General features: G+C 35.9%; 1 protein-coding gene across 1 annotated transcript in view; it reads right to left on the bottom strand.

Annotated features, from left to right (window-relative positions):
• The window catches only part of LOC129238438 (TWiK family of potassium channels protein 7), a 100581-nt gene that overhangs the window by 52874 nt on the left and 23604 nt on the right, over positions 1-24103 (bottom strand). The window contains exons 3-4 of the mRNA XM_054873463.1: positions 19148-19244; positions 18131-18257 (exon numbers count right to left, since the gene is read on the bottom strand). Of these exons, the coding sequence (XP_054729438.1) occupies positions 18131-18257; positions 19148-19244 (224 nt within the window). The remainder of the gene's footprint in view (positions 1-18130; positions 18258-19147; positions 19245-24103) is intronic.

The following is a 24103-nucleotide window of genomic DNA, read 5'->3' as shown; positions in this document are numbered from 1 at the left end:
ACCATTCGAAATTCGGATAACGTAGGTTCGAATCTGCGTGTACCACCAAAATGAAGATAAAGTTCAATAGTGATAACAAAAAATAAATTTCTAGCACTCGGAGTCGGCTTAAAGCTGTAGGTATCCCCAATTGTGAATCAACATCAAGACGCTCACTACAAATAGGAGAAGGAGCTCGGCGCAGCACCCAAAGAGGGTAAAAGCGCCAATTATATATATATAAGGAATCCAACACCATTCCCCGTACCTGTATGCTACAACAAAAACAAAAACAGAGAGATTTATAACTTCCTTGTAAATGGTAAATTCTCAAAATGTCCACCAGTATTCGAGTTTGTACATTTGTTTTAACTTCCACCAAAAATTTAGTTTTAAACTACTTTAAAGCGCTTCAATTCACTTACGATATAATAAAAAACAATGTATTTCATTTGGTGTACTTGCATATAAGTAACAATGTGTTTTTTTAGTATGTACGGACTTGCACTCTGCATTACTTTTTCTAGCAACGTTTTCCCAAATTCATAAAGATAAAAAAAAAACCTGAATTTCTCGTAACTTTTCAGAATATCCGAAGATGTTATCTCATATCTGCTAATATCAGCTAAAGGCCGTATAGCAATACAGGGTGGGCCATATAGCGTTTGCTTTTTGAACCACTTATTTTTTTGAGAATGGTAACACAAATGACATGTCAAATGTGTTCAAAATTTACTTTAAGGTTTGACATTTACGAAATGCGACGATATACGCTTGAACAAAATTGGGAAATATTGAAAACCTATTTCCAAAGTGGTGAGTCTTCTGATTTTCACATCGGTGGCTACGTCAATAAGCAAAATTGTCGGATTTGAGGCTCAGAAAATCCACACGTTACTGTAAAGAAGCAAATGCATCCAAAACCAGTCACTGTTTGGTACTGTTTTTGGTCTGGCGGCATCATCGGGCCATTTTTTTTCGAAAATGAGCGAGGAGCCGCGGTTACAGTAAATGGAGAGCGTTACCGTGACATGCTCAACGAGTTTTTGTTTCCACAAATTGAAGGGGATGACATGGACGACATTTGGTTTCAACAGGACGGTGAAACTTGTCACACTGCCAAAGTTACACTCCAACCGATATCAATTGGCTGCCTCGGAGCTGTGATTTAAGCCCGTTAGACTATTTTTTGTGGGGAGCCGTTAAGGACAAATGCTATGCGAACCATCCAGAGACGATTGATGCTTTAAAACATAAAATCGAAGTTGCCATTCATGAAATTAGAGCCCAAACAATCGAAAATGTGCTTAAAAATTGGGTTGATCGAATGGCCTACTGTAAAGCCAGTCGTGGAAGTCATTTGAACGATATTATTTTTCATTCATAAATGACAATGTTCAATCTTCAAAATAAAAAAAAAGTTTGAAAAAGTATTGATTAGTTTTTTTTTATAGCCGATTCAAAAAGAAAATTGTACATGGCCCACCCTATATATAGAAAATATGATTATGAAATTACATAGCGAAATGAATTGATATTTACAAAACATATGCAACAGAATATAAAGGGAGGCAAATAAGCAGCATAGACGTCGAAATACAACTGCTCTAACAGTATTTAACATGAAAATATTCAATGTTTTCGTTTGATTTTTCCAACATTTTTCGAACAGAAGTCTTAGCCCAAGTCCTGTTATAAATAACATTCGCACTTAATCACCATAAACATGCAGCTTAAAGCGCGTTTAACTGCTTCTACAACATGTCTCTTAACGAAATGTGACGGCACTTCACTAAAAGCAAAGCTATAACAACAAAAACAACTTAAATAGGCAGCTTATTTACACACTTGCATACCGAACTGCTTTCCTTGTGGCATTTCACATTGATTAGCAACCAAACTGCTATCCTTATTGCTGTTCATTCTTCAACCTCAGCTGAAACCCTCAACACTGGTAGCCAATTACTGACCAAATATGCCACGCTCTGGCCTGTTTACTTCGTATGAGTGAATTTATGCGCTGGGACAGAGCCTAATGTGCTAACAAGATACTACAAATGATTATTAAATGCTTGTAAGTTCGAGTATATGTATTTGCATATGTGTGAGTGTCTGATGATGGAGCTTAGGTCACAAAGCAAAATGCGAAAAGTTTCGCCTAGGAAAGTTCAACAAAATATATTTTGTATATCAAAATATGACTTTTCCATATTCCGCATTTTCGGAAATTCTCAATTGCTTAACTTTCTCATTGATTTGACTGCTGGCTGCTCGTTACTCCACATGGATTTCTCATTCCCAGAAATAAAATGCCTTAAATAAGTGAGAATAAGTGAGTTTACGGGTAGTTGTGAATGTATGTGTATCCGTTGCTTGTGGCAGTTGAACACGTGCGAATTGCATAAATCCTGGTAAATTGTTGATTTGTTCCGTGCTGTGATTATGTGGGATCACAGGCAATGGCCATTCCACTCCATGTATGTACATATATATAAATATTTGAGTGTGTATGTGCAGAGTGTTAAGCAATTTTTTGCGCATTTTGCAATCGATTTTCAGATAATTACTGGGCTGAAGATGCAAACTGTAGCAATACCTTAAATTGCAGAGTAAGTCGGAGGGTATGAGTGACAATTGGCTTATTTTGAGTTGTACGAATAGTTTAATGGGAAATGTATTCGAGAGCCTGAGAAAACTCTTAAATGCTGATGATATGTAGAATCAAGTGTATTCAGTACAGTTATTTACACGACCTTGAATAGCGTACGTATAATTTGACACGATAGGATTATTTTTTTCCTCATTCCACATAGAATTCATATTGCTTCCGTCAATATTTTAAATTTGATTTAAAACCAAAAAACCAGCTGCATTTCCTTAGAAAAAAATGCTCCTTAATTCTTTATAAAAGATTATAAATATAATATGTAGTTATTTGACAAATAGGTAGTCGTATTGTGCACACTTTGCCCTTTTGCAGGGTGCTGTGATGTACGAGTGGTATTTGCCTTATTTAACTTTCGCTTTATGAATCGAGCAACGATGTGTGTGCCACTTTCTCGTGCGTAAACAGAATCTGGTATTTGGCCAAAAAAAGTCATCACGTACCTGATACGATGTTCCCATTTTAGAAACAGCAGTAGGATCACGTCTCCCACATATTGTTTTAATGCAAAGAGTTACAGTTTTTCAAACAAACGTCTAAGATATATATTTAAACGTAAGCGAGTGTAAACAATTCACGGCTCAGCTTATTTAACACAATTTCTCCTCAAGCTCTCTCAAGGCCATTTTATGTAAATCTAAAATTGAATTCAACAGTCAGGATCCCCTCTTAATATCTGTAAAAAAAAATTGCTTTATTTTACAATAATTTTTTTCATTGTGCGACATGGCCTATAAGTAACTTTTGCTCCGCATAGAACTCAATCCATAAAATTACCTCTTCGCACAACAAACTATTTTCGCATTTTCGCATTGTCTGCTTAAAATTATCATTTCTAATGTCGAATGGCATGCAACTGAAGTAGCTGTATATTTTTAGTTACTTCTCCTGCAACATTCTGCTTATTCGTCTTCCTACCCCTCCTCCTCTTCCTCCACCTCCTTCTGTTCCGGGTGTAAATTTGCAATTCCAAATTGTTGGGCGAAACTTACTCTTCATGCAATTGCAATTTGTAACTGAATTTGAAGTGAGTGAGTGCCTTGAGTTAATGCTTGGTTTGAACTTATGTTCAAATGCTTTTACATGTGTATATGTGTGAGTATGTGGGTATGTGTAAGTGAAAGCGAATTGGTGAGTATGTGTTTTGTGAGTGCGCGCATGTGTGGCGGCTGCACGCAACAATGCGAAGGTCATATACATAAACAAGACGGGGCACTAAGACTTTTAGTACTTACTGTATGTATGTATATGCACTTATAATTTAAGCTCTAGTGTGTGTGTTCGTGTCAGTGTAAGTGATGCGCACGTACTACAGTCATTGCCAAATTGAGTCAACCACACACACGAGGGAGATGTTGCAGCAAGGAATATCTTACAAGCGGAGCAAAATAATCGCCTGTGAAAGGGAGCCCCGCACCAAGATCAAGCGAACAGGAGCCAAGGGTAAGTGAAATCGGAGTGAGATAGAGAGCAAGTGAAAGGATGATGACTGAGCTTTATACGTTACTATGAGCCAGATAAACAGAGATCAGGACGAATGTTCACTGTTGATTTGAATTTACAACATATTGCATGGCTAAGAACAACAATAAATACAACAGTCACTTGCAATTTTGCTTCATCCGCTGCATTGCAGCAACAGCATTGCCCTTACTCATACCATCAAATTTTGCTCCAACAATAACAACTTTACCAAACAGCAACATTGCCACAAATGCACTTGTCACCGATTGTATTATTAGTTGAATGTCTCTGCGCCATTGCCGCCGCAGGATGTGAACTGTGCAGGATATTAGATACCAGAATCTTGTGATAAATGCAAATTAGAAATATGAGTATGCAACGGTTAAGTACGGGGCCAACAACAATATTCAGTATCATTTGTGTTGGAAGCGAATTGTCTGTTTGGTGTGGCATGGCATTGGTGTTGGTGTTGGCAGTTGAGCTACGCATTTGTGTGGCACAAAGCAATTATAGCTAATGGAATTTTTCCTATTTCATTTTTCGAAATCAAGAGAGAAAGTTGGCTATGAAATAGGACTCGAAAGTGCACGACGAAATGAAGTATGAGAAAAGTTAATGGCATATTGACAGTACTGCAATTGATTTATAAAAAAAATTAACTCTCAAAATTAGGTCGATAAAAATACACTTTTTCATTTATCGTCTCTCGATGCCATACATACAGGGTGATTACAAGTATGCTTACAGGGTGCGTATTCTCCACGCTTATCAGTGTAAAGTCAGTCAAGTAAAAAAGCGTCGACATGGTGTAAAGCAATGGCACGACAGTCGGTGATTGAACGCGAAGCTGAGCGGTTGAAAGTAACAGGCTCTCATCCAATCGAATAATATACAAATAAATTCAAGATAATTACTTTGTGTAATAAAATATTACTATTAAAATAATAAAATGTTTCATTGTTGAGGAATTCGCATGACCGTGCAGCTACGAGCTACATAGTCCATTCGATCAATCCTATTTTATGCTGTTTTTGCCAATGCAGCTGACAACTGACCGTATGGAGTCAAAGGTGTCTTGAGTATTGGCTTCCAATGTTTCAAGAGTTACTGTTTTGTAGATAACTTGTCAAAAACTGCACTAACTGTTTGTTCACACTACACCGATTGTGTTGACCGTAAAAAGGACGAGGTGCTCTATGGACCATACCTGTCAAAAAATAGTTATCGATATCACTAGTTCTCATACAGCTAAGAAACACCCGATACATGTATACAACATTCGTACATATATACATATGTGCCCATATATTTAAATGTGTGTGTATATAAGTACAAAGTGCACATAAAACCATTTCCATCAAATAGAAAAGAGAAAAATTGATAAGGTTTTGTAGGCGGTTGAAGATAATCGCATGAAAAATTAAAACCAAAATTGCTGATAAAAGCCCTGGTGCACACGCTGCTAGTCAGCCGGCAACCCGGCCAGCCATCAAACATCAGAAATATAAAGGAAGTAGAAAAATTAATGTGTGCCAGCGTGCCTAGCTGCCAGGTAAATGTTTGCTGAATTGGCTATGCCATGTGTGTGGTTGCTTCCTGCCAACTACAGTTAACCGCAACATGCCACTTTTATATATTTTAATACTTTTTTTCTTTTTTTGCTCCTGCAGGTCAAAATAGCCACAATACAAATTTGTGTAAGTTGTGGCAGGAAAAAAATATTATATTAATATGTAGGTATGTACGCATTTATGTGTTAATATTATATGAGACGTGCGCACGTGTTGTCCTAGACACACAAACTCAATTCCTGGCATGCATACACACACACATTTGTATAAATTACATTGGCGGGCAATAAAGCGACAGAAATCAAGCTGGGACTTCAAAATGAGAACAGAACAAAGCACGCAGCACGCAGCAAAAACGCATTTATTTGTCGCATGAGAGTAACTTAATATTTTTAATTTAACTTCAACAATTTTTTTACATTTCTTTTATTTTTTATATATATTTTTTGCTTTTTTTATTTTTCTTCTGTTTAAATTTTTCACTGTCGCAACACATCTGCGTTTGCCAGTTTAATTAATTAATTTTCATTTGCCATTTTTCTACTTGCTTTTTGCGCTATCTGGGCAGCGTTGCAGTGTCTGTGTTTCTTTGTCTCGCGCTTTTGCCTGTCTGTCTATCTGTGCAAGTGTGTGTGCTAACGTGTGCTGCTTCGGGCTTCCATCACGAATGACAAACAGTCTAAGGCATTTCTACAGAAGCAACTTACATACACTCACACACACATACATACATCTACATTCGTTCGGTTGTCTTGTCCTGTTGTGTCGCCTATTATCTGGCCATTCGCTGTGATTTAATATTGCATGCGGCGGCGTCGTCGTCTATAGTTAGCTATTAACTGTCAGTTGCTTAGCTGCTCTTAGCTTTTCGCCTTTTCCGCAAAGCATTGCACAGTATACGCTAAGTTTTATGTACGAGTACAAGTGTAAGTGTAAGTGTGTTGGTGTATTTGCGGTGTCACATGCAAATAGCGAAGCGCACAAAAGAGCAGCTCAAGCTTGTCACGCTGATACTTGAAATGTTTATCCCCAAAAATTTGAGCCGCTCAAATGTGGTTAAGGGGGGACAAACGAAAGGCCAGAGCATTGCGTGACAAAATAGCGAAATTCAAGCGACAAACAATTTTGTGAAGAGGAACAAATTTGATGGAAATTAAAAGAGAATTTGAATAAAGTCACAAATAAGTCTAATTTTATCAAAGCAGGCGCGCAACTGAATTTCGTATACCAGGCGTATATTGTAAGTGAAATTTAAAAAAAAGACAAAGGGAGACAAAATGAGACAGCGGGTATATTTCGTGCCAAGCCCTGAGTTCTCATTGTGGTTCCCTGCTTACATTTCCCATAAACTCAGCTGGCGCCGGCCCATACAACCGTCTATTGTTGGAACTAAATCCTTGAGGCGCAACTAATGTCGCCTTATAAGTAAAATAATATATTATAGAAGTACAAATACCTATTTAAATAAAATTACAATTACAAATTCATTCCCATTGATTTACACTAATAATTAACACAATTCTCAATTTATATATATTATACGTAAGTGTACGAGTACACAAAACTTAACTCAAAATTCAACCTACCAGCTCTTCTGTCCGCCTAATGGCTATAGAAATATAATTAGCAATATTTAAATGACTATTTAATCAAATTAATTTGATTTTCCCACTACATTTGCTTTTTCACTCTTTGTATATTTATTTACACATACCACTCATACGCTCAGGTGCACATAGAATTTCTTGCTCCAACATGCATAGCAAATATTTTCTCTTTCATTTTTCGTCATAATTTGTTTGCAGACTGCAGAGCTTCTTAAAAATTCGCATGAATTTTTAATTTGTGAATACTTACAAAGTGATTAATAGCTGCTTATTTGCTTTTCCAGTTATTTATTGGGAAGAGCTGTTAGTGTTTGCTGATTTGCGCATTATATTTGTTTAATTAGCCGTAAATAGAAATGCAGCTGAAAATTGTGTAGGCTTTCCTTTGATTTTTTATCTTATTTGGTACAGTGAATTGTGTTTTTGTGCAATGATGCGGTATAGGGACTATTTTTTAATTGTTTAATCAAAGAACTAATTTACTGAAGAGAAGTGTGGTCTGCACAACTAAATATAGAAATAAGTAAAAGTTGATTATCTAAGCTACTGGCCGACACACACTGACTAGGTGGTTGATTAGCTAGCTTAAAAATATGACTTTGCTAGATTGAGATGTTGACTTGAACGTTAACTAAACAACTTGACTACTGATGGTGACATATTCGCGAGAGCAGTTGACTAGTGACTTATTTGTCACAGAAACAGATGGCAGGTAATTAATAGAATTGACATATTTCCTAAGTAATTTAATAAGGAAATTATCTCTTAGTGACTTGCTATGCTTTTAAATAAGAGATTTGATTTATGACTAAGCACCTTAATAAGGAATTAATCTCTATGTAACTTTCGATGCAAGTGATTGAAGGAATTGACACATTGACTAAGGAACTAAATAAGAAATTAATCTCTATGTGACTTTCTACGCAGTAATTTATAATATATATAGAATTGACTTATTAACTAAGCAATTAGATAAGGGAATAATCACTAAGCGACTTACTATCCATTTGATTGAAAGACTTGACACATTGACTAAGGAACTTAATAAGGGAATAGTCCCTCAGTGACTTACTATCGATTTACAGTACTATCTCGATAATCCGGACACCCTTAATGTTAGGGGTCGTCCGGATTATGGGGGTGCCCGGATTATAGATGATTTTTTTTTTCAACTAAACGTTGTTTTTTTGAAATGAACATAACGCAATTAAATTTTTTTTTTTTCAACTAAACGTTGTTTTTTTGAAATGAACATGACGCAATTCAGATATATGTACGTACATAAATAGTTTTATTAAACACAGTACAATCACACCTACATAATAATATGTACATCTGTACATAATCAAACATTTTTTTTATTTAGTATGTACTATTTCAAAAAAATTATTAATATTGGTCTGCTGCGAGTTCGCCAGCAACATTTTATCTGCAGTTTTATCTGCAGTCTTAAAACTAAAATATCCATAGCCGAAGCGTCAATTTGTTCTGCCCATTGTATAGCCTTGGAAAAAATATTTTTTACTTCACCGCTACTTATAGTATTTACCGCTTCAACTATGGTTCAATCAGAATCAGCTTCTTCTATATTATTATTTTCCTAATAATAATGTCCACTCAATTCAGTTTGTCACTAAAGAATAAACACAACGCGTGATTAATGCTGTTGCATTTCGTATACATATACCATATTGTTGTTAAAGTACCGCTATTTTACGAAAAACTCACAAAGCAAACTAAAAATTAAAATACATATGTATGTACATATTGCGAAGCAAATTTGAAAAATGTCCGGATTATAGAGTAAAAAATGTTAAACTGTCCGAATTTAGCAGTTGTCCGGATTATAGATGTGACCGGACTACCGCGTGTCCGGATTATCGAGATAGTACTGTAATTGAAGGAATTTACGCATTAACGGAGGACCTAAATAAAATGTTAATCTCTATGTGATACAGGTAATCAAACAAATTGACACCTGGACTAAGCAATTAACTTAAATATTAAAATCATACTGATGTGGATGACTAGCTGTATAATTAATGATTGACTGATTCAGAAATAGCAAGAAACTAATGCATGATTAAGACTAATGGATAGACTACCTAACCAACTAACAGACTGCTTACTAATAAGTTATTCAACTAAGCAAGTGACTGCTTGACTAATGCAATGATTGTACTAATCACTGACTACTAGCGTGCATGAATCACTTTGTTAGAGATCGACTAATTTTAATTTGATCTCGAATTGATTGCTTGGTTATTTGGCAGTAACCAGTGAATTAACCGACTGCTAAATAATTAATTGAATAAATAAAGAAATCACTGACAGACAATGACTCTGACAGCCGCCAGTATTGCACAAAAGTGTCAACCACAATCATGGAAACAATAACAGCAAAAACAATCAAAACACAGTCACATTAATATTTTTAGTGCAATGCAAAATATTTGATAAATCATGCCTTGCAACACCACTACACAAAGACAGTTGCACAAAATTGCGTAGAACGGGGATGCATGCAAGTGAAATGAATTGAAAATGTTTAATCACACAAAGGGTCATCGGAATGTGAAGGGGCAGATGACTCTTATTGAATGGAAGAAGAAGAAGCAGAAACGGAACAAGAACAGTCTCCAACCCATGCGTGCATCGTCTCTCTCACGTTCCACCCGCTGAACAATAGCCGCCTTAATCACAATCCTTCCTTGGCCACCCTTTTCATCAAACTCTTTTTCGCTTCCCCCCATCAGCTAATCACAATTCAATACGAAATTCATTTCTTATTCAATTTATGCAAACCTTTGTTTGTATTTGTTCGTTCTTCTTTGTTTCATCTGTTTGTTTCACCCTTCCTCTCCGGGTAGATGGCGGTTGGTCGCTTTGTCGATATATTTAATTATTGTAAAGCTTGATAATTTATGACTTTAACACAACGCTGACGCATAATAAATTTTCCACTTTGGTTGGAACCAGGCACCTTAGAGAGTTTTTTCGCATTATCGAAAAAACTTCTACTGGCTGCTGGTTGCTATTGGCTAAGAAAAACTAAATCCAATTTTATTGATAAAAGTGGGCGAAAAGGAGTGTAGTCAGTGAATAGCAAGTGAATTGAATTTTTGACAGCATAAAATTGCCACAAATCAATTGTGAAATAGCTTAAAATCACAAAGGAAAAATTTTAGGATAGCGACTTAAGGGGACTCCAAAAAAATTGATAACAAGGGGAAAGAATTTATATATGATTGAATATAAAATTAAATAAAAAAAACGTTCAGATAATTTTGAATTTTTTCAAATGGCCATAAAGGGAAAATTGTATGGTTTAAAAACACACTTTGTGTATACGAGCATATGGAGCTTTTTAGTCTCTATGTTTCGAGCAACAAAATTTTAGTTCCTACTTGAAGTCCTAAATGCTAAAGACATTTGTAAATGTGAGTTGACAAATAAATTTTTCAAATAACCAACTGAAATATTATTTTTGTCTAAACCGAAACGCATGCATTTAATTTTATGTTCTTGCAATCTTATATTTCACACGTCAATAATACAAATGAAAACTGTCAACAAATATAACTTAAATAATGCTCGCACTAAATTAGAAGTTAATTGTAAAATAATTTTTAATATGTGAAAGAATTTAGACACAAAGCCATTCCGACATCTGAATTAATGGCCAAATTGTTAGAAACTTCAAATAGCTAATTTTATTTTGCGGCTTTTGAAATTTTCTCTCCATAGCAATGCTTTCGTTAAAAAATGAAAAACAGATAAACCTGACATCTTAGTTAATAACTGCTTACAACCAGCTAGCTTCATTCTACTTTAAGGCTTTTGAATTACTTTTTCTTCAAAATATTAAAAAAAATATAAATGATTGCACAGAATGAACATGAGCTTAAGAAAATTTATATGCGATTGAAAAACACAGATACTGCGAACAATATATGGTCCTTCCCGGCGAGATGACGGAACGTATCGGATAAGATACAATCATGAGCTAGACACATTGATACGTAATGGAAACGCAATACGCTTTATAAAAAGTCAACGAATCAGATGGCTGGGGCACATGTACCGAATGCCCAAATGGAGAGCTGCCAATATAGCGTTCCATAGACAACCAATTGGACGGAGATGTCGAGGGAGACCAAACAAACGCTGGGTAGATGAGGTCACAGCCGACCTGCAGAAAATGGGTATCACAAACTGGAAAGGAGTAGTAGAGAATCGATCGGAATGGAGAACCGTAGTTGTGGAAGCAATGGTCTGCACAAGACTGTAATGCTAATGATGATGATGATTAAAAAAAAATTATCTAAAAAGTTTTGTTTTCAAATGCCAATTCTCTGATATATTGGGGAACCCAAGCCATTCTGCCATACCTACTCGGTTACAAACATCCTGATTTTATTTTGGACTTTCCAATTTTTGTTTTTCTTTACAAACATTTTTGTTTGTAATATTTTAAATAAGAGAAAAAGATATCTGATCCAATAAGTGCACAGTTACTAATTTGTTTCAGTTTACAGTTGAAGGTTTTTGACTTTTCTTTTAAAAAAAGTACAATATATTCTTTAAAATTAAAAAAAAGAATTGTTTCAAGTCAAAAAAAATTCTTTTCTAACAAATTTAAATTTTTTTTTCACGCTACAAAAGTTTTGTTTAGCTTTTATTGGTTGGATTCCAAATTTTTTCGACTTTATTGGCTAAAGTATGCGCTTCTCTTGACTTCGCTGGCTGACCATTTAGACTGACCATTTTGAATATTATTATATTATACTATTTTATATTAGATTAAAAATCTTATAGGAAAAAAAATTAAAAGAATGGCTTAGATGTAGGCTGGTTATGTTGAATTTGTAAAAAAAAAAATTTAAATAAAATAATAAGTAAAAATAAATAAGCATAATAATAAAAAAATTAAGGAAAGAAAAAAAGGGTTTGAATTAGATAGATAGATAGATATAAATTTTAAATATTACATTTAAAAAAATTTAAAGAAAATTGTTTGGAGTTAAAAAATTTTAAATTCAATACCAAAAATTCCTAATTCCTTAAAAACTTATACTGTCATGAAAAACTTCGTGATTTCACTTTAGAATGAAGGCCAAAATGATAAGCCAATCAGCGCAGTTTTGACCTTTGTATCACTTTTGTTTTTGCACTTTTCGTAATTTTCCCTTTAAATTTTTCACCTAATGTTTCTTCTTTTCTCTATCTTTTCACTCTTTTTCCATTATTTTTTGCTCCTTTTCATTTTTCTGTCAAACACTTTTCATTCCTAGCTTTTCGTTTCTGTGTCACATTATTTTTTGTTTCTCTTTTTTTAAGTTATTCTTCTTTTTTCCTCCTTTTCTTGCTTTTATAACGCACTTAGTTCTTTCCTGGTTCTTTCTCTCACTTCTGCTCTTCCTTTCTTTCTTTGTTTTTACTTTTCATCTTTTTATTCTTATTTTCTGTTTCTCTTTCATTTCTGATTTTCTTTTATTCCGTGGTATCCCTACCTTCACTGCTTTTTCAGTCCTATTTCACTTAAAAACTCATATCAATTGAAAAATATTTGTTGAACATCTGTCATTTTTTCTTCTTCATGGCAGCTTTATAGTTATTGTTTTTTTGCCATTTTTTCTACCCTTTCCTATACTTAAACGGTCAGTTATGATTCAGCACAGGCCACAAGATTTACACTCAATTTATGCGCGAAATGTTTCCCTTGACATTTGGCCCGCTGTTGTTGATACCGTTGTTGAATTGCTTCTTTCTGGTTGGTTTGACTTGGCTGGCGCAGCTGGCTCGAATGGCTCGAACGGCTTTCCAGGGTATCAGTAAGTGCTCAGCTTAATGATGTTCAATAAACTTAGCCATATCGCAATAATTCAACTATCACAACAACAGCAACAAGAAAATAAGTCAAGAAAACCTTGAGTTATATAAAAGGCTGTTGAGCCCTTACTTGTATATAGAAAAACACTGAGGTGATAAGGGACTTTTTGGTCTTTTAATCATTCAAATTTACAGAATTTGACATTTCATTAATTTTTTGTTCTAATTTTTTATTGAATTACTCTTTGCTCAAATTTGATTTGTTAATTTTTTTTGACTGAAGTTCACTTTTTTAGTTTTTCCAATATTTTTTGCTGAGCAAGTTGTTGTTGAAATGTTTAAATGAAAAGTGAAGAAAGTTTTGAAATATTTCTCGATTTTTATAATTTTTTCTTTCATTTCATATCACTTCTAGTGCCACTTTTATTATTATCTATCATCATTTTTCATACCATCCATTAAATCTATTTGTGTGTCACATATCATTTATTTATGTGTGTAAGTGCATACGTGTATGTACATAATTGTGCTGTTACAATTTCAACGCTCCATTTTCCAATATTTTTCACTGTAATGTCTATATTGATATTCAGTTTTTTATACTCATCTCCTTTCCCTCCTTTCACCCCTGACCATTTAACGATTTATTGCCTACTATAAAATTTTCGTTGTAAATTTGACGCTTGACTGCTAGGCGTAAAAGGTTCAATACACATATAAAAATACCACCACATATAGCCAATTACATATATAGATAACCATTTGAAAAATAGCTCAGTTGAAATAAATTTTCAATTTCTTGATTTGCTACTTATTTGCGGCTGAACATTGGGACTTTTCAAGCAAACAAAGAACTTGCACTTATATGTGTGTAAGTATGTACTCGTGTATATAGTCAATACTTTATTAATACAATATTAGAGTATGTTGGGTTATGCGATGAATTTTATTTTCGATGAGCTCTTATGTCCAAATATTTTCTCTAAATTATCTTCTATAAAAATGTGAGTGATTTTCCTGTTAAGGCTTAAAATCTCTTACCCCACAAATATAATCAGTTGTCATCTTTTGCCAAAAAATCAAAACGCAAAACGCTCTCCTGACGAACAAAAACCAAAAAGGCACTCCAAATGCCTCTCCTATTGAATGATGCGAAGGCGGCTGTTTGAGTATTCTGAAGAAAGACTTTGCGGAAGAGTTATAGGCCCATTCACGTTGGTGACGGCGCACATTGCAGATGATAGAACGATGGGCTGTACAACCCTAAGAGAGGCATATAAATAGACCAGGCAATAAGGATCCGGCAGCTCTGTGGGCTAAATCATATCATGTAAACGAACCAAACGCACAAGTACTCGATGCAGTGTTGGCAAAGGAACAGAAACAAGAAGATCCCTCAGTGAAGAAGGACTTAGTGACGTTTCTTATTGTGTGTCAGTTAGCCAGATAGCACTCGCCGGCGGCTACTACGTCAGTAAAGGAGAAAAGGGAGAAGTAAGATAAGATGCTAGCCCATTCTCCTCTTCCCACTGCGTAAGAACACAAATCCAGTAATCAATTAGCAGTAATTTCCCAGGCTCGGAAAAGTATTTCAATTGTATTGTATCGGATTAGTTAATTAATTACTCGTACGCCTTGTTGTACAACTCAACAGTGTTTGCTTGCCTTGCTCTGTTTACGAATTTAATCAACTCACACTAAGAAGTTTTGTGCATTTTTTACACAAATAAAGCACTAATTGCCTTCCATTTAATTGCTCATAAGCAGTGTGACACTTTTCTAACACTAAATACAAATTAATGAACACAAACTTTTGTGAGAATATAACCACTTGAGAGACTCACTCCCTAACTATGTTTTCAATATGAAAACACAATTTTCAAGGGTTTTCAGTACATTTACTTAAACAACTATAGAAATTATTTAACAAACAAAAAAATGCAAAAGTGCATTTGCACACACTGCACTAATACTTATGAATCCCCGCCACTTGGAAAAGTATTGCCTATTCGAACAATAAAACAATTTTAATATTAAAACAAATAGCCAAGAAAAAAAGTATATTAACATAAACTGCTCAGCTTAGCCGATATGAAGCACAAATTCATTTCAATTAGCCCAAACATGCAATATCAGCAAATTCGGGTCGCCTTTGTCTACGCGCCGCTACTCAGGCACGTCTGGCTTTGTTACCGTCGGCAGCATCACCATTAACTAAATAACCAGCAACCAACCACTTTGCCTTGATACACCCTCGTATGTGAAGGTGATTTCGTTTTCTTTGTTTCTTTCCTGTTTTTCTTTTATTGTCTTCTTTTTTTTTTTGACCCCTTCCTCTCAAACTTTGTATTATTTTGCTGATTATTTTATTATTAAGCAGCTAGCGATGTTGCTGCGGCAGCACAAAATGTATGGCAAGGATAATTTTCTATTAAAGCCACATCAAGCCACATGGTTGGTAATCTTGTGAGCCTTATAAGCATAAATAAGTAATCGGAGTATTAGCGTTACGCAGCAGTTTAAGAGGTTAGCCAGTGTGGTGGTACAAAGTTGCTAAGTGCAAAGAAATAGTGTAGAAAAAGATGTCATCGATTGGCGAGCAATTAAACGCAATATTAGAGATAATATTTTATGCATACGAGGGTAGGTCAAAAAGTTCGCAAAATGAAATTATTTTTCGTTCTTAGTGGTAACCAATGCGGTAGTTTTTGAATTCCAATAAAACAGTTGACATCATCTTCGCAACTTATTCTGAGAGCTTCTAAAAGGTTTTTTAATTGGCGTGGTTCGATTTTGGCGCCCTGTGGCAGCCATTTTGTTTTGGTGACATCTGTCAAATCTTTTGTTTATTATTCAGTTGTTTATGCCAAATCATCAGGGCAAGTTACACGATTGAATAGCACGTTCAAATGATAAAACTTTATTAACCAAATGAGTGTTCATTAACGCAAATGTTGCGCGCATTGCGCCCATTTTTCGGTAGATGTGGGGGCCCTTCCAATTTCTTATGGCCCATATTGAACCATATGGACCTAGACGACATGTGGTTCCAGCAGGACGGCGCTACGTTCCACACAGCAAACGCCTTTTATTCCAACATCTACCCACCCTTATTGAAAAACCCTTTATTAATTTAGCGCTACTGCAACTTTTTTGAGCCGTTGCAACGACGACTGCTTCAACCCATGTTCATAGTCTTGAAGTTAAATATGGTATCCACTAACACACCAATTCACGTTTAAGTGCCTACCTTCGCAGATCAGCGCACTGCTTATATTGCCTCAATGAACCAAACAACTTACCAATCATTACTTTCTCTGGTCGATGACTCATATAAAGAGATTATATTTCTTTCAAAATGATCTGTGCTATTTTTCTCTGCTTAGTAGAGCATTGCTAGACTAAATTTACTCCATAGTTGATATTTTCTATTTGCTATTTGATATATTTCTCGGAAAAGATACAGCCCAGAAATTTCAATCGAAAATATATCATCAAAGGGATTCAAAACACTCCGAAACATTGCCAGGCGAGGTCATGCCATGTCGGAGTTTTTACACATTTTCTAATGATAAAAATTTGTGTAAAAAATATTTGTTAAAAAACCAAGATCCCTTCATGATTACTGGCTCAATAAAATACAATGGAAACTAATTAATAAAATATCAATACTTACATATATGTTAAAGCTGCTTCCTCTGTATTCTGTTTATGAAACCATTGCAACTAATTGTATGGCTAATCAAACAACCGCTCATCATACGCCATGGCGCGATGTAGTAAACGACCGCTTCTACCATTTCAAAGTATATACTTTCAAATGCAAATCCTACGAAAATCATAATTCCCACCAGTTTTTTGTAGCGAATTTCAACTTCATTTCATATGTACATATTTACATAGTTAGCGATTCTATATGCACATAAGTTCCACGAAAATGCTAATTGGCACAATATTCATTCATTTAAATGGAACTGAAGCGTGCGTATACAAAACTATACTGGTGTTTTGCTAAGCTACATAAAATGTCGCAAATTGTATGGCAACTCTAATATTGATAAGCTGTTTAAAACGCGAAAACAATTATTGCAATTTATGGCTCTTCTCTGGAGTAGCTGATATGCTTAATAGAGCTCTGAAAACGAAAATTTGACTAAAAGTTTATCTTTCAAAATTTTTCTCATTTATTAGTATACGCATAAAATTGATAAATAGTCACTCATACGCCCTGTGAAACAGCGATCGCCAACAATTTGTGCTGTGCCTTTCCAAAGATCTCTTCGAATTGAAGCATGGAGGATACCCAAAAGGCTTGCACGAAGTGCTTGAAGGAAATTTTGGCTGATGATCTCAAACTTTTGTTCGCATGCTATCTGATTTAAACAAAAAATAAATTTGCCACATAATAGAAACTTTTTATTAAAGAAAACTGCTGTTTACCTGCGAAGCTCTGCTCGTTTATTAAAGTTACCGGATGATTTGAAGAGGAACACGTAGGGTAAGGATAAGCTCCAGTGGTATAATAATGGGCCTGTGAAAGGTGTAAGTGTGTCGCTATGACAACCACCCAACCTACCTACCTACCTGGCAACGCTGCTTATCTACCAAAATTTGCCACTTGGCCATACCATCTATCTTATTTTTTCATTATCTATAATGTTCTTCACAACATCATTAACTCATTCTATCTACAATCGTCCTTCCTGCTGTACTCCTTCCCACATAATTAAACCACGCCAACGACCACTCAATCTCACTCCCACACTTACAACAAATTAAGCACTTGAAAGGTCGTTTAGCGTTGACCCTGACGAATGAGTAAGAAATTAATAGATAAGCTCGCGTCACGTCCTACGGCAGTGGAAAACTACTTGCTACGCAAAAGATTGCAATTCCAATCAAAGAACAAATCGTGTTCAAAGAGACAGGCCCATTATTTATCACAGTTCTACACTTTCGTATGAATATATAAATTGATGTAGACGTATTTATATCTGTATATGTGCACTCACCTATTGTTGTAATTAAAGTTAATGAATAAAGAAACGCCGATGCATAAGTCCACTTGTGTGTGGGTGGATTCATTGGTTCGCCAGGTTGATAGAGTTTCGATTGGCGTACGGCGCGCAGCAAGGTCTCCTGCGGAAGAGAAGAGACAGAAACATGTGAAGAAGCAGATAAGAAATAAAAATGCCAGAAGAATGAGTGCGAGTCCAAATATTCATGTAACTGTGCATATGCACATATGTACGTATGAATAATTTAATGCAGCAACAATGAGTGCTGAATTTTTTTTAATGAAAGGGAAAATGGAAATGAAATTGAGAACGAAAAGGGAAGTGGAACTTGTTAAGTATATATGATTGCCAGCACATTCGTACAAATACTTAGCACCACTGAAAATGCTGAAATGTGCTTTGCATGTTAACATACACACGCAATAAAGCGCCTTGGCACTACCAAATGTCAGTGGACACGTGTGATAACAACCACAAAGCAAAAACAATTGATGAGTATATGAATAGCAAAAACCAGTCAAGCTGAAATAATGAAGTCGAGAGCCAACAAATTATGTGAGCGCATACTTGCATACGTACGAGGCTATGTTTAATATGTAAATACGTGCATGTGTATGCGTGCGAGTACATACAAAGTACACAAAAAAAATGTTTGTGCAACCATTAAATAAATTACAAAGTGAAACAAGCAAGTCATGGCTGGCATGTAACAGTCCATAAGTTCTATGTGTGTGTGGCTCTGTGTGACAATTTTTTGGCAGCTGGACACTCGCACAAATGAAGTCAGCGAACAATGGCCACGTTTCGGGCATTCGCACATCGAAATGGATATCGTCAATGAATACATATGTATGTATGTGTGTATGTGCGTGCGACAAAGTATGGAAAAGTCAACATGAGTCGTTTGTGCATGTATTTATAGCTTAATATACTTATATGTAAGTATCAGTATCAGTTCGATTTTATATTTATGCCTTTATTTGCTATTCATTTGCAAACGCCGACACTTACCTGAAAATGTTGCACCTCCTGTGCGGCCAAACGTGTCCAATTCTCTTTGTATAAAATATTCAAATCCTCGGTAATCGACCACAAGCGATCAACGGTGCTAAAATGAGGGCGAAGAAAAAGAGCGAGGCGAAAAAAATTACTTTGTGCAAATGAGTGTAAAATTTCATAGCTAAGAACAATAACTAGGAATGACAAATTTAACCGGGCGTATACCTATGAAACCGGGATTTTTTAATAAAAAAAAACAGGGTTTAATATTGGAATACACATTTTTAAAGAAGAAGATGCTAGTAATAAATTACTTATGTATATCTATAAAACCGGAATATTTTATAAGCAAAGTTTCGAACTTTGTATAAAATTTATAAAAATTCGGCAATTTTTTTACTCAGAATTAAAAATAAAATTTCGGATCTGCAGTTCTGTAGATTACTGAATTTTGTTAAAATAAAGCGCAAGTTGCAAGTGGTTCAAAAAAAAAGCGTTGATATTTGGCAATTTTTCAGCTGCCGTATAAAAGGAAAATGGCATTGTTGTAAATACAAGACAAGATTTTGGAAGAATAATTCTACTTTATAGAAAAGGATGAGAGTGAAGGAGACACGGCTAAAATGGTAAGATAAATTTGGAAAGAAATTGTATAATATCCTTCTACTTTTTTTTGACCTCTTTTAAAGTTTGGGCAAGGATGGAAAACGCGGCAGTCACTTTTTTCTTTCGCCGGCGAATGCCGACAAGAAAGACCAAGACGACATTATGCCTTTTTTACTTATAATACTTGCCCAACAGCACGTACTCTGAAGTAATGAGAAGACTTCTTGTTCTACACATTTACCATTTAATTGCCTGAACTCATACAGTTTGTCCTGCCATCACAAGCGAGCTAAGGTGCATAAGACTTCTAGAAAATCCGTCTTGGTATCTTACAAGAAGAGTCCAAGAACAGCCTCGACGCATTCTCTCAGCATAATAGAAAGGTTGCCATTAATAACTGTCGATTGGAGGCACAGCAAGCTGAACTATTATTATTATTGATTGGCTATTTGTGCACCGCGACCTGAATAGATCTATTGTGCAGCCATGTAGCCTACTCGAACAGTTTTAGGCTATTAATAAATCCTAAAACTTCGGCAAGCTTAATTTCTACCAGGAGTTTTGGATTTATAGCCCCACTTCCCAGGTAATTTAATCTGCGTCGTGCCACCGCTGGGCAGTCACATAGAACGTGTTCTGCTGTTTCTTGTGCCTCTTTGCAGAGTCTACAAGAATCGTTTTCTATCACACCTATCTTTTTCATGTGATAATTAAGTTTACAGTGTCCTGTTAGTAGTTCAGTGTAAAATTGTATGTACTTTCTGCTTAGATTAAGGATTGCTTCTGCCTTTATCCGTTCCAGATCTAGGAGTATTTTCGATTGCCACAAGCCCGATCCGGCTCTCCACTAATCGATTAGGCCTCGTTGTTCCTGCTCACGTAGAAAGGCACTTTTAAAGCTGTTGTTTACCCAGAAGAAAACAGGACCTATTAAGGGAGTGTTTGTCCCCTTTTTCGCTAAAGTATCCGCAATTTCATTCCCTTTATGCCCCTCATGTCCCGGAACAAAGTTTCTTGATGCTAGGGTGTTGAGGATTTTAAAACATTCCCAGATCAACCTTGGATTGGAATGAGCTGGCTAAGAATTAAATTAGCACATACAGGGGACGCTTTTAGAGCTGACCAGCCACGAAAACCAGTCATTTTAAGACCTTAAACTCCACTACATCATTCCAAAAATAAAAACAGTTTCGTTTAAAATACGCCGCACATTTGAAATGCAAATACTATAAATTTTATACAATTATTTTATGCCGACAGCAAAAACTGCAGGTGTCGATGGCAGCACGTTTCGGCGCCAATTTTTATGCAAAACACCAAATTAAACCATAAAACTAAAAGGTTACAAAAATAAGAGTTAAAAAACACTAAAATGCAGTTGAAACACAAATACATGTAAAGGGTAAAAGGAGAAAATCATTCTGATGAAATTAAAATCAATTCACATAAAAAGTCACATACACAAAAGGAAGAATTCACCCAAAAAGGAAACAAAATATATTATCGCAGACACAGCCACACGTTTTTGTAGGAATGCACACTTACAAAACTACATTGCGCACTACTTGGAAATTCACCAGCAGCATTTACTGCACTGTTATGCAAAATGCGTAAGCGATTTTCAAATACACCCACAATTACATACAAACACACGAATACTTTTGGCCAAAACGGTCAGCAGGTAGGCGGTGAAAGGATTGACCGCCGCGCCACGCCACCTGCGTACCATCGCACTCAAGGATAACGGTTTGCGCTCATTAATATGCAATACTGGCTGCTGCCGGTTGAAGTGTATGTAAATTTTGTAGTTTTATAGTTGTTGTTGTACTTTTTATTTAGGTGCAAAACGTGCTCGCCTATTTGCTTGGTGCACTTCAATTGTTTCGAATTGTGTGATTTTCCTTTATTTTATTTCATTTTATTTGTTGCCATTTCAAAGCTTCTTTGTTTTACTAGCAGAATTTATTTCTATTTTATTTAATTTACTTTTAAATATTACTTCTTTATTCACTGCTGCTGCATATAATAGGACTATGAATAAGTTCGTGCGGTTTTTTTTCGAAATTTGAAACTTTATTGACGTAAAATGGTTACAAATTTAATATTCAAAGTATTGTCCATCGCTTGCTACTACTTTTTCCCATCTTTCTGGCAATTCACGGATTCCCTTTGTGAAAAATTCGGTCGGTTTTGCCGCAATCCACGAATCGATCCATTTTTTGACTTCATCGTAATTACGGAAGTGCTGGTCAGCCAGGCCATGTTGCATCGATCGGAAGAGATAGTAATCGGATGGCGCAAGGTCTGGACTATACGGCGGGTGGGGTAGGACATCCCATTTGAGCGTTTCTAAGTATGTTTTGACCACTTGTGCAACATGTGGCCGAGCATTGTCATGTTGCAAAATAACTTTGTCGTGTCTATCGGCGTATTGCGGCCGTTTTTCTCGCAGTGCTCGGCTCAAACGCATCAATTGTCGTCGGTAGACATCCCCCGTAATCGTTTCATTCGGTTTCAGTAGCTCATAATACACAACACCCAGCTGGTCCCACCAGATACACAGCATAACCTTCAGGCCATGAATATTCTGCGCCGACGTCGATGTTGAAGCATGGCCAGGGTATCCATACGTTGCCCGACGTTTTGGATTGTCGTAATGGACCCACTTTTCATCGCCAGTCACAATTCGATGCAAAAAACCCTTTCTTTTGTGCCGTTGAAGCAGTTGTTCGCATGCCATAAAACGGCGTTCAACGTCTCTTGGCTTCAATTCATACGGCACCCAATGGCCTACCTTTCGGATCATTCCCATGGCTTTTAAACGTTTGGAAATGGTTGATTGATCAACTCCCAAAGTTTTTGCAACCTCTTCTTGCGTTTGAGCCGGATCTTGATCGAGCAATTCCTCCAATTCGGTATCCATGAACTTTGGCGGCGCACCCTCGCGTTCTTCGTCTTCCAAGCCAAAATCACCACTTTTAAAGCGTGCAAACCACTTCTGGCACGTTCGCTCAGCTAGAGCATGCTCACCATAAACTTCCACCAAGATACGATGACTTTCGGCTGCTTTTTTCTTCATATTAAAAAATTCCCCGCAAAAACACATTATTTGGCACGAAATTCGACATTTTCAAGTGTGGTAAAAATATTGTTGTTTACGCTTCAAATAAAAAACTTATACTGACGTTTGTGCCTTACGACAGTAGCTCTCCAATGAATGTTTGGAAATGTGGATCGATGGAATAATAATCAAGTTACGCCATCTGTTGTAAAACCGCACGAACTTATTCATAGTCCTATTAGCTTGCCAAACTATAGTTACAATGCTGCTTTTGATTACTTGCTTTCTATTGTAAATTCCTAATTTTTTTCAATTATTTGTAATTGAAGTCACTTTGTGGCCGTTGAGGCGTGAAATTTAACGATAAAAATAAATGCACACAGCACATACATATAATCGCAATTTAAAGCAGTTGCTATTTTGAAACAGTTGTTGTGACCACGTGGCCACAATAAATTTTCTGATAATTAATTTGTAAAACTTTCAATAGGGCAAAAGAAAATGTATGTATACCAAAAAGTGGAGAAACCCAATTAGAAATTTAAATTTTTTGAGTTTTTCTAAGAGAAAATTTAAAGAGCGTGATTTCCTTGTTTTGCCTAAAGTTTCCTAGAATTTTCCTGGAAATTTAGCCAAGTTAGTGGGCATAAATACGGAGAAAGTTCTAATCGCAATAGAGCAACCAAAGAAGCAACCTGACATGTCGAAGAATTATATTTCGGCAAATAGAGTATGTGTAGAAACTAGCGCAGATTTGCAAAGTATCTAAGGAGATGCTCAATTCGCATGCGGTGTAATATCCTGCAGCTTGATATCCTCGAAACCATAAGTAACGACTTCTATGGCACACGAAGTGAGAATGAAAATTCTTCAAACCATTTATGTGCTGTTGACGGACCTTCCCACCCGATATTGGGTAACTATGTCGTTGGCAGCATTGCTATACATTATACAACCACTGGATCTTTCTTCGTTGCCTATATCTGTGTCGTCGTAAACCTCATACAGCTTTTAGACTTTTTTTATTTTTAATGTCAACATAATACCTCAAAAATATTGTAACAAAATTCTGATCGGAGCAAAATTTACGAAGACATGAGTATTTGAGCGTACGTTGCTCCAGTCCGGATTCCCGTACCCGTTCTATTTTCAGGAATTTTTCTGAAACTTCCATTTTTAAACCCCGCGTACGCCATAACTTATACTCTACTGCAGGAATCGCTATGAAATTTTGCAAATTCAGCACTTTCTCACATAAATCACCAGGTGTCCTTCACGTCGCATCGGAAAGATCATCACGG

The sequence above is a fragment of the Anastrepha obliqua genome, chromosome 2 (assembly GCF_027943255.1).
Source record: "Anastrepha obliqua isolate idAnaObli1 chromosome 2, idAnaObli1_1.0, whole genome shotgun sequence".
NCBI lineage: Eukaryota > Metazoa > Arthropoda > Insecta > Diptera > Tephritidae > Anastrepha > Anastrepha obliqua.
This window is presented reverse-complemented; position numbering and strand designations above follow the sequence as displayed.